Consider the following 14,026-nt stretch of genomic DNA (forward strand, 5'->3'; position numbering starts at 1 on the left):
ATATATACAGATATATTTTCACCTTTCCATGTGTATATATAAAGTGTGTGTGTATATAAATGTATAAATATAAATATAGGTATGTATCACGTAGTTGTTTGTACATAATGTTTGTACAATATGTGCAGCAAATGCACAGCATCAGAGTGAGTGCAGAGGAAACTTAGCACCATATGTAGTCATTAAAATCACAGGCTTAAGGATTATGAACCAAGCTTCAGATTTCCTGCAGTATGCACGTTTAGTCCTTTGACTATAACATTTGTAGTTCTGAGGGATTTCCCCTACTTATGTTGATACTTTAGGTTTTTTCTCTTCTGTTGTCCCAAAGCAAAGCTGTTGTGAAGTTTGCCCAGTTCAAATAAAACAGGTGATAGCAAGACTTTTAGAAGTTAGTGTGATGTTTTCCTTGGTGTGCATAGTCTTAGGTTCTGTTGTTACCATGAATTTGAGCATCTGCATAAGACTTCAAAGATAATTTATTTTTCTGAGAACTGTATCAGAGCTTATATATTGTATTTTGGGGGAGAAAGAGATTTTACTGCAGTAGCATACATCACATCTGCAGAAATATCCTTTTTTGGGGGTTTTGGTGATTTTTTTTGAAGAATTTTTTCTTTACATGTTAGTATTTCACTGTTGGCTTTATATTCTCTCAGAAAGGTTTGTTTTAAAAGAAACACAGATTTAAGCAATTAAACATAAAAATCCCTTTACTTGGTTCAGTCCATCTTCAGTTCATCATTTTAATTCACCACAAATGAATTGCAGGTGCATTCTGGTTAAATTATCAAACTTTCAGCAATGTCAATAGAACTAAATCTCTGAGGTAGAAAGTAAATTGATCTATGTGTGGGACTGAGAAGACAAATATTGTACTACCTTTTTCTCAATATTTAAGTAATAATGTTTTCATGTAAACTAAATCCTAAATTTATGCAGCTGTCCCTGACCCCATGTAATATGAGATCTGTTGGAAACATGCTTTATAAAACTACTGTATTAGATTTCTTAACATTATAACTTTAATAAGATTCTCGAGAGCTCTTTCCTTGAGTTAAAAATTCCTATCATAACTTTGAAAGACCCCATTTCTTGTTCTTTTCTGTCCAAGGAATTAGTAAGATTAAAGTAATTTAGCTCTATAAATTACTGTAATAATTTTGCAACTCTTTTTATTGTAAAAGGTAATTGAATGAGGGAAGGAGTCTTTTCTGTGAAATACATGAACTTCACTAGCATCCTGGCAGGGCTGAAAATGACTTGATTTGGAAATCCAGTAACACTGCATCTTTATTGACATATAGGACTTTCTTGGAAATATGAGCTGCTGCTTCATCCACCCATAGGTTGAGTACTCTGTGTTGCCTGTTCACACTGAACAGTAATCACTTCTATAAAGGTTCACAGTTCTTTTAACTAAGTGGCAGCACATTTTATTTCAACTATGGAGTCTTTCTAGTAGTGTTTACAAGTGAAAAATCACTTAAGAAGTAGTTTTTTCTGGATGTGGAAAAAGAAAAAGACTCAGACTCCAAAGGGGAAAGAGGAATATTTTGGTCTTCTCATACTACTTGTTTTCGATTTGAGCATGGGCTGTCAGGGGAAGATTCAAAGCTACTCTTGAGGAAAGTTAAGCTTTTCTGTTTCTGCCAAGAATGATTATTGTAATTTTGAAAGCTTACCACTTAAAATAATCTAAGGACAAAAGCTCCAGCAGTTAATACGTATTTTTCTCTGGGATTGGTTTGCCTGTAGAACCCACAGGATTGGTGACGTTTACAAGGCAGTGTCTCCAGGAATTTCCAGACTGGGAAAGGTAAGTCAAGCATCTTGTTAATATAAGAAATTTCTTAAGTCAATGATAACTGAATCCCATTCATATGGTATTGATTCAGGCCTGGAAGTACTACAGAAAAGAATGTTTCATATGAATTGTTATAGAGAGATGTGCAGAGGGAAGTAAGTGAACTGCCACATGTAGCTCAAGTGTCCTGAGTTTTCCAGAATGATTTTTTTTTTTTTGCCTGTGAAGTCAACAAGTCTTAAGTGAATTTTTAAAACAGCAGCACATTTTTGGTGCTGTTGGTTGAGTGGGGAAAAAAAAGAGATGACTTGATTTCAGAAATGACAGGAAATGTAATAAAGTATGGGTGATAACCAGCATGAAAACTCAGGTGTTGCAGCTTTCTTGCTGGTTACCAAGTTAATGTGGGGCAAACTTGTGAAAAATGTAGAACTTACAATTTCCAGTTTTGTATTTTATGGTGATAAAGGCAGAGAAACTGAGGAATTGACTATGTTAAACCTTTACAAATGATTTCTGAAAGGCAGATGCATTTTCTTTAATCCATCAGAGGTTCTTTTTAAACCACCTTTTGTTTAAAACGTGTGCAAAGTTTGGGTTTGGATGGGTTTGTTTAGAATGGATGTCTTTGTGTGGAGATTCTGTAACCATCATTTCTGTACATTATTTTTCCCTATGGTAGATCTCAGAAAAAACTGTCTCGATTGCATGTCACGTATGAAGGCACCATTGAAAGCAATGGACAAGGTATGCTACAGGTAAGCACATATAACAGTAACTGTGGCTTTGTCATGTTTCTGTCATACTTCTATGATATGCCAGCTTAATGAAGTTATTTGTTTATCTGCAATTGACTTAAATGGCAAGATGTTATGCAGTGTAAAAGAAACATCAAAATTAATTCCATGGACAGTCTTAGTGTTGTCAGTATTCCCCAGCTCATCCAGATTTGCACATGTACCTGGTACAGAAAAGGCTGACAGAAAATCACAAGCTCTGGACAGCTTCAGGTCTTTTGGTTCAAACCAGGATCAAAGATTGACAAGATAAAAGTTTCAGGTTGTGATCTTGATGAGTTGTCAAGGGCTTCAGTTTATTTTTGAAAAATTGTTTGTGTGCCCAGACAGTCACCAGGTCAATGGTTCAAGAGACTTTGCTGCTGCTGCCAGCACCACTGTTTTGGTCTGGGAAGCAGTCAGCAAAAAAAAACGCATGAGGAGGGTGTCCTGTCTGTATCTATAGGAAAGAACACATTTGAGTTTTCAAATGAGTTGTTTGGTTTTTACTTTTCTGGAAGAAAAAAGGGAAAAAAAAAAAAGGTAAGTATGTCTGCATTCTAGAGTTCATTTACCAAAGAATTTTCAGCTTCTTTAGCCAGGAGAGGAAGAGGAGGAGGGAGAAATGGAGGACTTTCTGTGATGCTTTTCACTCAAACATTAAAATCTCATGTATTGAAATTATTAAGCACTCAGCTGCTCCATAGTGACTGGTTTTGTGCTATCTTTTCAACTCACTCAGAGGTGAGAGAAGGTTGAACTATGCCTTTTTGTGTACTTTTTCTGTTGCATTCTGTAGAAGTGAGTATAGCCAGGAGGAAAAATATCACATCTTGGGCAATTTCAAGTCTTACCAAACAAAGTATCTCTGCTCAAAGAATGCTTACTCCAGGAGGGAGCAGGATGACCAAGGCAATGCAGGAGTCCCCAGTGACCCTAGCCTCAGTTGGCTGGCTGGGACAAGCAGATCAGGGATGGTGACAAAACAGTTTCTGCTGACAGGCTGGTGGTCATCAGACAAAAACAAGGTGATGAGTCAGGTCAGTCCTAGACAAGGTCAGTCCTAGACAGCTGATCAGCAAGTGGGTATCAGCAAAGGACAGAGCTGGGCATGGGCCCATGCACTATGCATTACAGGTGAGGTCCAGGACAAGGGTGTGTGTTTGTATGGGAGCCATGTGGAGGGGTGAGGATGGGGAACTAAGATTGAGGCTACTGAGAACAGTTAAAGTGCATTTGGGGTCCTGATGCACTTAACATTTGGGAAGCTTTCATGTTTCTTTTTTGCTCAAGCTTAAGCTCAGCAAGTCTTAAACAACTTATTTAAGTGTGTTGGTATTTCCAGGATAGAATTCAGGACTGCTTGTGCTTCTAGTGGCTGGCTTTACACTCTTTGACTCCTGAATCAGTTTGTAATCTACAAAGATGTTTATGTCATTCCAACAAGTTTTGTTCCCCTCCTGTAAATGTGCTTTCATCAGCTATCAAAAAAAACCCAAACAGTAAGAAGCCAATATCATTTGAAAGATTAAGTGACATAAGAATTACAGATTTATATAGGCAGTTAATTTGCATAAACCAAATTCTTAAAAGGATTGTTGTCTATTTAAAAATGTAATTTGCAAAATATGTATAATTGCTGCAAAAAATAGAGTCCAGAGCTGCTCTGTTTCAAGCAGAAACCTTAATGATCAAAATTACTTGCCTTGTTCAAGTGCATTTAAAGAATTGATAAGAGATTCTTTAGGATACAGAACAACTGGTATGGGGGCAATGATAATCTAAAAATACCTCAGTGTGGACCACTGCGGCAGAATGCTATGAAAGGACAACTTAATAATTCTTCAATGTCCAAAAAATTCAGAAATAGTACTGTGATTTGCTGTTTTCATCTTTCACATTTACTGAAATGTGTTTTATTCTTAAATGGGTGCTTTTCAAAGAAAACACACAGAACTTGGATTCAGAGTGTTTGAGATGCAAAACTGTATTTTGCTGTGTGATATCTCACCTGGTTTTCTGAGAAATAGAAAGGGGAGAGAAAAAAGGCATGCTGTTAATCCGGTTTTGTATTTTTAAGTGATCGCAGCAGATTTCAACAGTTACTGAAGTTTGTACAGGACCATTTACTTTGGTAAATGAAAGGATTTTATGCTGTTTGCCTTATATCATAATCCTGAATATGTTCTTGTTAGGTTGATTTTGCAAACCGTTTTGTTGGAGGTGGTGTGACTGGGGCAGGACTAGTACAAGAAGAAATTCGTTTCTTAATTAACCCAGAACTGATTGTGTCGAGGCTCATCACTGAAGTCTTGGATCACAATGAATGTCTTATCATCACAGGTTAGTCTTTGCAGAAAATGTTTCACATCTTAGTCCGTTTTTATATGTAGAAAATATATTTTAAGTTGAAGTTTAAAATGTTTAAAGAAAAACATTTTAGAAGAAAAAAAAGAAGAAAAAAAGCTAATACTCATTTGATGGCTTCCTTCTTCACCCCACCTCTTAAGACCATAGGACTGCTGTTAATATATGTTATGTGAAGGAAACAAACAAAATTGCAGCAAGCAGACAGAACTTTTTTACGCTATATAAATCTGTTTGAGGTCTTTAGTCCTAGCTGAAGAATACTGTGGGTGATACAGGTAAAAGCCACAATTATCAACTATTAGGTGGTCTCAGCTATTAGCAGGTAACGCTCTGTAACATTAAAGCAGGGTTGTTTTTGTTCCTGTCTGGAATTTGTAACATTTGGTGCAATCAGTGGGACTGAAAACTGAGAAGAGGAACAGCCTTCTGGTTACCAAAAACGAGAAGTGGAAGAGGAGAAAACTGACATCCATTAATATGGGTAGAAAGTCAGGAAATCTCTTAAAATCTCTTACAAACATGTGTTTGTGTTATTTCTAAGTTAGTTACGGGTTTGTAATTACAACGTCAAAAGCCTAAAGGCTTCTGCAGTATGTTGTTGAGAGGCTGTGTATGGAGCTATGCTGTCTGTCCACTTCTTTGCTGAAAGTGGTTTTGATCTTGTTCCCAACTCTGTCATAGAACTTGGAATGCTTTATTATCTATCGGATCAAACAGCCAGCACCAAAACACCAAATGTCACTATTAAGAACTGGAGAGGCCCAGGTCATGCTGTGTGTGTCTTAGTTCTATACACGGGAACACAGTGAGCGTTTGATATGACTGAAAAATAAGATTATGCTGTAATATTTTTTTATTTACTCTAAAGAGCAGCTATAAATTAAAAATATTTGATCAGAGAGATCCTCTGGGCAAATATTGCAATAGATTATATATATTTTATGTTTTTCAGTCTGCTATGGTAAACATTTTTCGTTTAGTTACCTGAGCTGCCTCAACAGTCAGGTATTTGTACAGTTATTAGAACAGATTTCTTGGAAGAGTCCTTCCAAACCACTTCCTTCTCTCACATGCATGCACAGTAGAAATTTAAGCTTGGATCTTGCAAATCTCACTCTGCCCTGAGCTATTGATTATCCTGGGCAGCACCTATTTTGTTTTCAGTCTTATACTTGGTAACCTTTTTCAGTGTTTTATTTTGGTTCCGCACCCTGTTTTGCCTTTTCTGTGAAAACTTTTTGATAAATCGGCTTTTGCAATTACCTTTTAACAAATGAGTCAGAAAATTCTTGGCCATTGCTGATTTCTGTTGTGTATTTTGGATATGATACTATAACAAGATTAATATACTGAAGTATTATCCTCTGGGTGAGGCTGTTCTGGGCAGAGGGTGAAAACATAGCACAGTTATGACTCTCTATAGTAACTGATTGGAGGAAACCACTATATGAATGTTTTTAAAGACCTTCCATTCCCCTGCAAAAAAACCCGGTGATTTGACATGAATGAATAAAGCTGAGGATGTTTTTTCACTGCAGCAATATTCTTTTCGTTTTCTTGAGTACTTTACAGTGTTTTGCAATTAGTATTTGTGATGTGTTCTTCTCTAATGGAAATGGCCATTCCATCATTTTCATTTCAGCCCTGGAGCTCTTCCACCTTGGTTCTTAGCCAAGTCTCCACTGCATGTCTCACAATCCTCTTGATAAATTACATTCTTTGTGATGCATCTTGATTCAGTGCCCTAATGGGTATAACTGTGTAGCTTAAACTTGCAGAAGAGTCTGAGAAATTGGAAAGAAATTAAATTTGTTGTGATTGCACAGTATCTGGTTAAGATCACTGCTATAATGAATATGGAACTGGTCATGCAAACAGTCAAGTTCTTCAACACAAACATCTATGTACAGAAATGTTGGCAGCAATGCCAAAGACTCTCACAGCTGCATTTCTGGTAGAGCTGTGAATAAACGTCAGTGTTTTTCATTCGGGTTTTTTCTGTTTTCCTTTTTTTCTTCTTTCTTTTTTTCTTTTCCCTTTTTTCCCCTCCTCTTTGATTTCATGTTTACTCAGGCAGTGCTGAGAGCAGATGAAGCTGTGTTCCACGTTTGCTTTAAATCTACAGACTGAACAACAGCCAGTCTTGACTACTCTTCAGCAATGCATTTTCAGAGACTTCTAAGCATATTACCCGTGCAGTAAATGAGATCAGATAATTGGTTCAGCTGAAAATTTACTCAGAGGGAAAAAACTGATTTTCAGCTGGATTTAGCAGCGTGGCTTCCCACAGGGTCACAGCCTCTTGGGGCATCCACCTGCTCCTCTGTCCTGGGGGCCTCCCTGTGGAGGTGGAGATGTGCTCTGCCATTAACCTCAATGGGCTGCTGCAGGGGCACAGCCTGCCTCACCATGGTCAGCACCACAGGCTGCGGAACCTCTGCTCCTGTGCCTGGAGCACCTCCTGCCCTCCTTCTTCACCGACCCTGCTGTTTGCAGAGCTGTTTCTCTCTCATTATCTCAGTTTTCAGTTCCGCCCCCCCCTTCTTAAATGCATTATCCCAGAGGTGCTTACCACCGTTGGTGATGGGCTTGGACTTGGCAGTCGCAGAGCTGGCTGACATTGGCTTAATCAGTCGCAGGGGAAATTCTAGCAGCTTCCCACAGGAGCCACCCCTGTATCCTTCTCAGTTACCAAAACCTTACCACACAAACCCAATGCAAGCAGGCTGGTTGTGCCACTGTCTGGAGAGAGCCTGAAGACTAGAGGTGGCACAAGATAAGGATCAGAACTAACTGAAAGGAAGAGAAGACCTTCCCCTCACTTTTTGCAGTAAATGTGCCTTTATGTTAGTGCAACTCCACTGTTGTGCTTTTCACATGTACTCTTTTATTGAGTGCTAGTGGTACTGCCTTTTCACAGGCATTAATTACTATTTCTTAAGGAATACTAGAGAAACAGTATGGTGGGTTTTTTCCCGATCCCTGGGAACTTTATCATGCCATACAGATCAAATGGAAGGCTAGACTATGGAGTCCATAAAGCTATATTTATTTTTAATAACAATTGCAATTCTTTCTAGATGAATATGGTCCCATAAGCACTAACACGTGGCAATTTCACTGTTTGTCTGATGCTGTAGCTATTACAAGTTGCACAAAGAATGTCTTTTTTGCATGATACTTGTGTGTGCTGCTTTTGACTTTAGGTAGGCTTTTTTTTTTAGGTTTCATAGCTTGTTTTTAAAGTTCTGATGGAACCGTGCTATTATGCTGTATTTTTGGCTTGGGCTTTTTACCCCTTTTTTTCATTTTTTTTTTTTATGTGAAGAAAAAAGATTCACCAGAACCATTAGCATATCCAGTTTATCCTGTACTGCTTCTGTTCTCCCAGCAACTGCAGTTTGTATCCCAGTAGTTCACATGCAGAAGTGCTGCCAGTTGAAATAACTGGTTTTGTCTGACAGATTTCCAGAGCTTCACTTATGAAAATCCATTGATTTTCAGTAACTTTGGCTTTCTGGGACATGAGTTTAGAGTTTGTGTGATTTCTGTGAGTTTCTCTGTTATTGATTTTAATATATTTAAAATCTTTTGTGTGTGTATTGCCTTGTTTGTTTCCTGGTGCTTTTGTCGTCAGCCACTGCACTTCAATAAGAATTAATGAAAACAATGAACCTTGAAAAAGTCAGCTTAATACTTTGACTGTCATTTAATCTATCCCGCTACAATTTCTTGATAATCTCATCTTTTCTTTCCACACGCTAGAGACCAAAGGAAATGCTTCCTTTTCAAATTTGGAAGTTTTGCTAGGCTGTCCCCTAAAGAGAGCTCTCATAAAGTCACATACTTTCCTTGTCTGTCTTTTCTTACTATTTGTTCCAACACTTCTTCCAAGCGTGGCAGTGAAACTGAATTTTACCTTTGTCAGAAAAAGTCTTACAGAAGGTTGATAGCCTACAATTTGATTAGAAGGCCGACTTCTCAGTATTTAAGCAGCTTACAGTTGTCGTTTGTATGAGGGCATGGATGTGTGTGAATATATAGTCATATTCTGCCATCACGACTTTGGGGACTTAGATTTTGTAACAAGAAGTGAATTGTTGATGAGTCTTTTACCATCCCACTCATTTCACATAGCAACTTCTCAAAATAGCCTTGAGTGGAATTTGTGTGTCCTCAGTATGGTTAATTATCTTGACAAATGTAAATAACTAATGCGTGGGTAATAGGGCAGATGAGTTAAGGAAGCACTGAGAAGTCTTTTCAGTTAAAATGAATATGGGAAAATGTCTTGAAGTATATGCATCATTTTAATCAGGTTTTAACAGCTTGTGTTTCCTCCTACTACTGAAAGCAGACATTCCTATTCCCTTGTCCGATGAAGTTAAAACTGAAGAGTTTTATGTTTCTGATTGTTCAACTTTTATTTTTATTTAGAGATTGAAAAACTTTGAGATTAAATTGAAACATTTGTATTTTCAGGGTATCACTTGATGTGTGCAATAGCTGGCATTACTCTTAGTAATCAGATGTTTTGTGCTGTCAGACGTCTAAAACCTACTTTTCTGTTATATTTATAGGTGTAGCTGGTGTTACTGTTTGCAGTTAAGGGGGTGCTTAACAGTTCTCTTCTTACTCTTATTGTTTATAACTTATGCCAAACTATACCTGTGAGTTGAAATTTTCCAAACAAGGTATTCTTTTTAGTCCCCTACTTTTGAAATTCGGCTGTTGCGAGCTCAACCCAGGGGGAAAGGTTGTGATTTTGCTGTGGCATTGCTTTAGAAGTATTTCTTCTTTGTGCATCCTCAGGTTTTGAACCAAGTTTGGTAAAATGAGGTGAAAGGCAGTCTTTCAAGAAAGATTATGATCCTTACTGTCAGTTAAAATGCCTCCTTCTTTGTCTTAGGATAAACCTTTGAAAGGGAGCTGCCATAGCACAGCATAATAGCTCAAATGACTGTAGGTCTTAATAAGCTGCTTCCTTACAGACCTTAATGCTTGCCAAAATATTCCACTGGATTTTTTCACAGAGCAGCCAAGTATGTTGCAGACCATGGTTTTGTGGGTCCTCGAGCTTTCACAGAAGTAGCTGCTTAGTACCGACTACTGAAGCTGAGAGCAGTGGCCTTTTGGTCCATTCAGTGCCATTAAGCTGTGATATCTTAGAATTCATGTCAGGAACCATAGTGCAGAAATCATGCTGATTAAATGAAAATAAGGGGAAGAGGTATATTGGGCAAAGAGACTAGGAAGCTTAGCACCCCTACCTATCCTTCTGTCAGGTTGCCCTCAAGACACTGCAGGGCAACAAATTGTGTGCATTGGAAACACTGGTGGTGTTGAAAATCTGCTTAGTTTCTGACCATTAGGTTTTCTTTGGTCTTTTGGATTGTAATTTTGTTGGAGAAATAAAAATTCTTGGAAAAATAAAATGTATAAATGTATAACTCACCACATACACTTTTGAATCTCTTTTTATTTCTTCTAGTGCTTCCTAAATTGTCAGCCCAGATGTTTGCTGAATTATGATGAAGTAGGGTTGCCACACTTTCAATAGCAGGGTAACTATTTTATCATCGTGTTTACAGGCAGTAGCCTGAAAAAAGAAAAGCAAAATGCTGGTGGTGCAAAGGCTCACAGTCCTCACAGTTTTTGTTAACCAGATACTAGCCAGTAAAACTTTAAAGATGACAGGCAGTTTATTGAGAAGCTATTGAACTTGAGAGTGGCAAAGTTGAAAATGATCTTGTTATATACTGACCAGCATATGTAGATCTGCACTTCTAATGTCCTATGGTGGATGCTACACACATTCTGTGGAAAGGAGCTTCTACTGGTTACAAGCAGATCTTGCATTCTTGGTGCCAATATGAATTTTCTATTTTCTACTGCTTCTGAGAGCTGTGTCTTCATTTGGAGAAGCAGCAATTCCTGTGATGGATGTTCCAAGTGCAAAAAATGTACACTGTTTGTGTGTAATATGGAAAATAATTTCTTTCAGGTACTGAGCAGTACAGTGAGTATATAGGCTATGCAGAAACTTACCGGTGGGCAAGAAGCCATGAAGATAAGACCCCAAGGTAGAGTTCCACATAAATATTTCAAGTGAAGAAATAAATAAATAAATATTATATATTTGAAAACTTGGTGCTTTAAGTATTTCCTAGCATTTGCCTTAATAGAGAAATTCACTGTTTGGTCCTGCTCTCTTCAGAGCCAACAAGCTAAGAAAGTTCTCATATTAATAATGAGATATTAATGCTAATAAATGATACCTGCCAATATGTCAGCTCTTAAATCAACATGTTTTAGTTTTATGTATTTAATCCAAAATTTTGTGAAACTATCGACTGAACTATGGATTGTAATGTCACAAGAAGTTTGACAATGGTACCTCAGCTGCCACAGTACCTGATGCCAGCTGATACGTGGCTATATAAAACCTAATATCATAGATCGGAATAGAAAGCTCAAGCTCTTGATTTTATTTCTCCAACAGTCTTGTTACAGCGTGTACACAAAATTATTCATTTGGTATAGAAAAATACACAATGTACTCTTTTAAGTGTTGGAAGAAGACAGAGAGCTAAAGTGCTTTTCTTTGACTTTGTGCTGTTCTTACGTACTTATTAAATAGTGCTGTATGATTAGATTTGTTTCATGTTTGTGCCTAAAGTCTAGCCAGAGAATTTCTAAATTTATAGGGAGACATATCTCATTTCTGATGCTGCTTTCATTCCCTACCCACAAATTTAAAAAGTGGTCCATTGTCTGTTATGAGCTCACCTTTCTAGCTGCTTCTAACAGAGAAGCTCTGCAGGGAATTGCTAATTTTGGATCATGATTATATGGCCAGTATAAAACAACTAATTTCATCTACTTTTTTTCTCCCTTCAACTTTAGGGATGAATGGCAGCGACGCTACACTGAAATTGTCGCAATAGATGCATTTCACTTCAGACGTTTTCTTGATCAGTTTGGTCCGGAGAAAATTAGAAGAGAGCTCAACAAGGCCAGTAACTACTTTAAGTGGCCTACTGTCTAATGTTTATAGTAACTCTTAAAATATTTTGTTATTGTTATCTTCAGCTAAGGAAGTCCTTGCTTAGTTGTCTCTTGTAAAAGGTGTACTTCAGTGTTCTGCTGTCCAGTGTTAAAGCAGAAGCTTGTCAGATAGAATGACTCTTATCCTTTATGCTATTCAAAGGTGTAGTTTAAAATATAAATGAAATTTGGATATGTATTTTGTTAACTCTTAGGTTAAGGCCTTATCTTTCAACCTGTGCCAATGATTTCAAGGCTTTTACTGTTATCCCACATACAAATTTCATCTTCTAACAAGAGATCCTTGGTGTTTATCTCCAGTTTACATAGCGAATTGTCTTAAGTTAATAAGAAAGCTTATGGAGCAGAATGAAGGCCTTACATGGCTAGGATAAGGCATAAGTAGTGAAGGGCCTGTGGCACGTTGCAGCAATGGCAATGCTATTTTTACTGGGCAGTTGATTACAAGAATGTTTATACAGTTATACTATACTAGTGTGCTTGTATTTGGGTTCAAAACATGCTAACAATAAAGTCTGCTTAGTGTGCTTCTGCGTTTGGGGTTGCAGTGGGCCTCTGTATTAGCTAGGATGTTAAATCTAAGAGCACAACACTACTGATATTAAAGTCCTTTCTTTCTGTAGTATAGGCGGGTACAGGAGGCATTTGAAATAAATTCAAACATAAGGCTGTGTGTTGCCAATACTCATCGGGAAAGGGAACATATCTGAAAGCTCATCTCTCTCAACCCCTCCAGAAATGATGTACAATGCTGAAGGACTAATTTAATTTAGTCGTAAAACCTTGAGTAAAGAACATTCATCAGCTTGTTTCTTCAAGGTTGGTTAATGAAATTAGCCCTGAAAAAGACAGTAAATGAATTTTGTAAACTTCAGTAATATCTTTGTACAAAATTCAAATTACCTACTCTAGTGAATTTATGATCTGCCCACAATTTTCAATATTATTGATTGGGGTTGGATTTTTAAAATAAATTATGGTAGATCCATGCAACTTTATTATAGTGTCGGTTTGACTGATGTTGTTTGATGAGGACTGATTGGTATTTAAAGAAAATTTTAAGCCTGAGTTAATTTTCTATTTACAATAGTAAAAAATTTCATTAGATTTATTTGAGTTCCTGTAATATTTCAACAAATCAAGTATTCTTTTAGTGTATCATGGTGGGCTTTTTTCCATTTGATTTAAAATTAATATTAACCCTAAAATCTTTCTGTGAGTGAAAACAAGTTGATGGAATAAGATGCATCCTTATTTCTATTATGACTTAATAAATCAGGATCCAGTAAGCACAGTATATGCATGCAGGCTTTGAAATATGAGTCTATTATGTATTAGTAGACACAGTTCAGTGTCCAGACGTTCTTTTGTCTGTTATTTTGTTAGACATTAAGAAATAACTGAAACAAGGTGATTCTTTTTCTTATAAGCCTGTATGATTTCTTCTTTATAAGATCCATTTGTCTTAAAGAACCAACTAACTCTTGCTTAGTTTTCTCAAAAGGTAGCTGTCTGAGGCTGACCTTGTTTGTGATATACCCATAATCAGAAAACAAGATTAATACTGGCTAAAGTCAGCTGTTCAGAGTAAGAAAAATAAAGTCATTGTATCTGATTTCATCATTAAGATTTGCAGATATATGTGGAAGAGATGTCACTGTTTCATCCTTGCTAGCCCCTTGAGATTATTGCCTAATAAAGACTCTCACTAGCAATAACTGCAAGTTCCACTTTCCATATCCTAAGGAACAACTGACTTATCATTGGGCTTGCCAACCCACTCATAAATGTCATTAAGCCTATTTTGATAGTCATCAATTACAAAAAGCTACAGCTTCATATTTGGCAAGAAATGCTTCCCTAAGAATTATGGTATGCATACGTTTCAAACCGTGTTAACTGTGAGAACTACGTATGACAGTTTTATATGAAAACAAATGGTAATCATCATACAACTTCTAAATAATGTGTTATACCATAATATATACTATTACAAATATTATAC

At 37.0% G+C, this 14,026-nt stretch overlaps 1 protein-coding gene across 1 annotated transcript in view; it reads left to right on the forward strand.

Annotated features, from left to right (window-relative positions):
* Positions 1–11,972, forward strand: part of LOC104403637 (poly(ADP-ribose) glycohydrolase-like) — a gene marked incomplete at its 3' end in the record, with an annotated part of 35,609 nt that extends 23,637 nt beyond the window's left edge. The window contains exons 5-9 of the mRNA XM_010011857.1: positions 1,759–1,819; positions 2,490–2,565; positions 4,779–4,926; positions 10,958–11,036; positions 11,860–11,972. Coding sequence (XP_010010159.1) covers positions 1,759–1,819; positions 2,490–2,565; positions 4,779–4,926; positions 10,958–11,036; positions 11,860–11,972 — 477 coding nt within the window. The remainder of the gene's footprint in view (positions 1–1,758; positions 1,820–2,489; positions 2,566–4,778; positions 4,927–10,957; positions 11,037–11,859) is intronic.
* Between the last annotated feature and the right edge of the window lie 2,054 nt (positions 11,973–14,026).

Source organism: Nestor notabilis, unplaced genomic scaffold (assembly GCF_000696875.1).
Source record: "Nestor notabilis isolate BGI_N333 unplaced genomic scaffold, ASM69687v1 scaffold30413, whole genome shotgun sequence".
NCBI classification, from domain to species: domain Eukaryota; kingdom Metazoa; phylum Chordata; class Aves; order Psittaciformes; family Psittacidae; genus Nestor; species Nestor notabilis.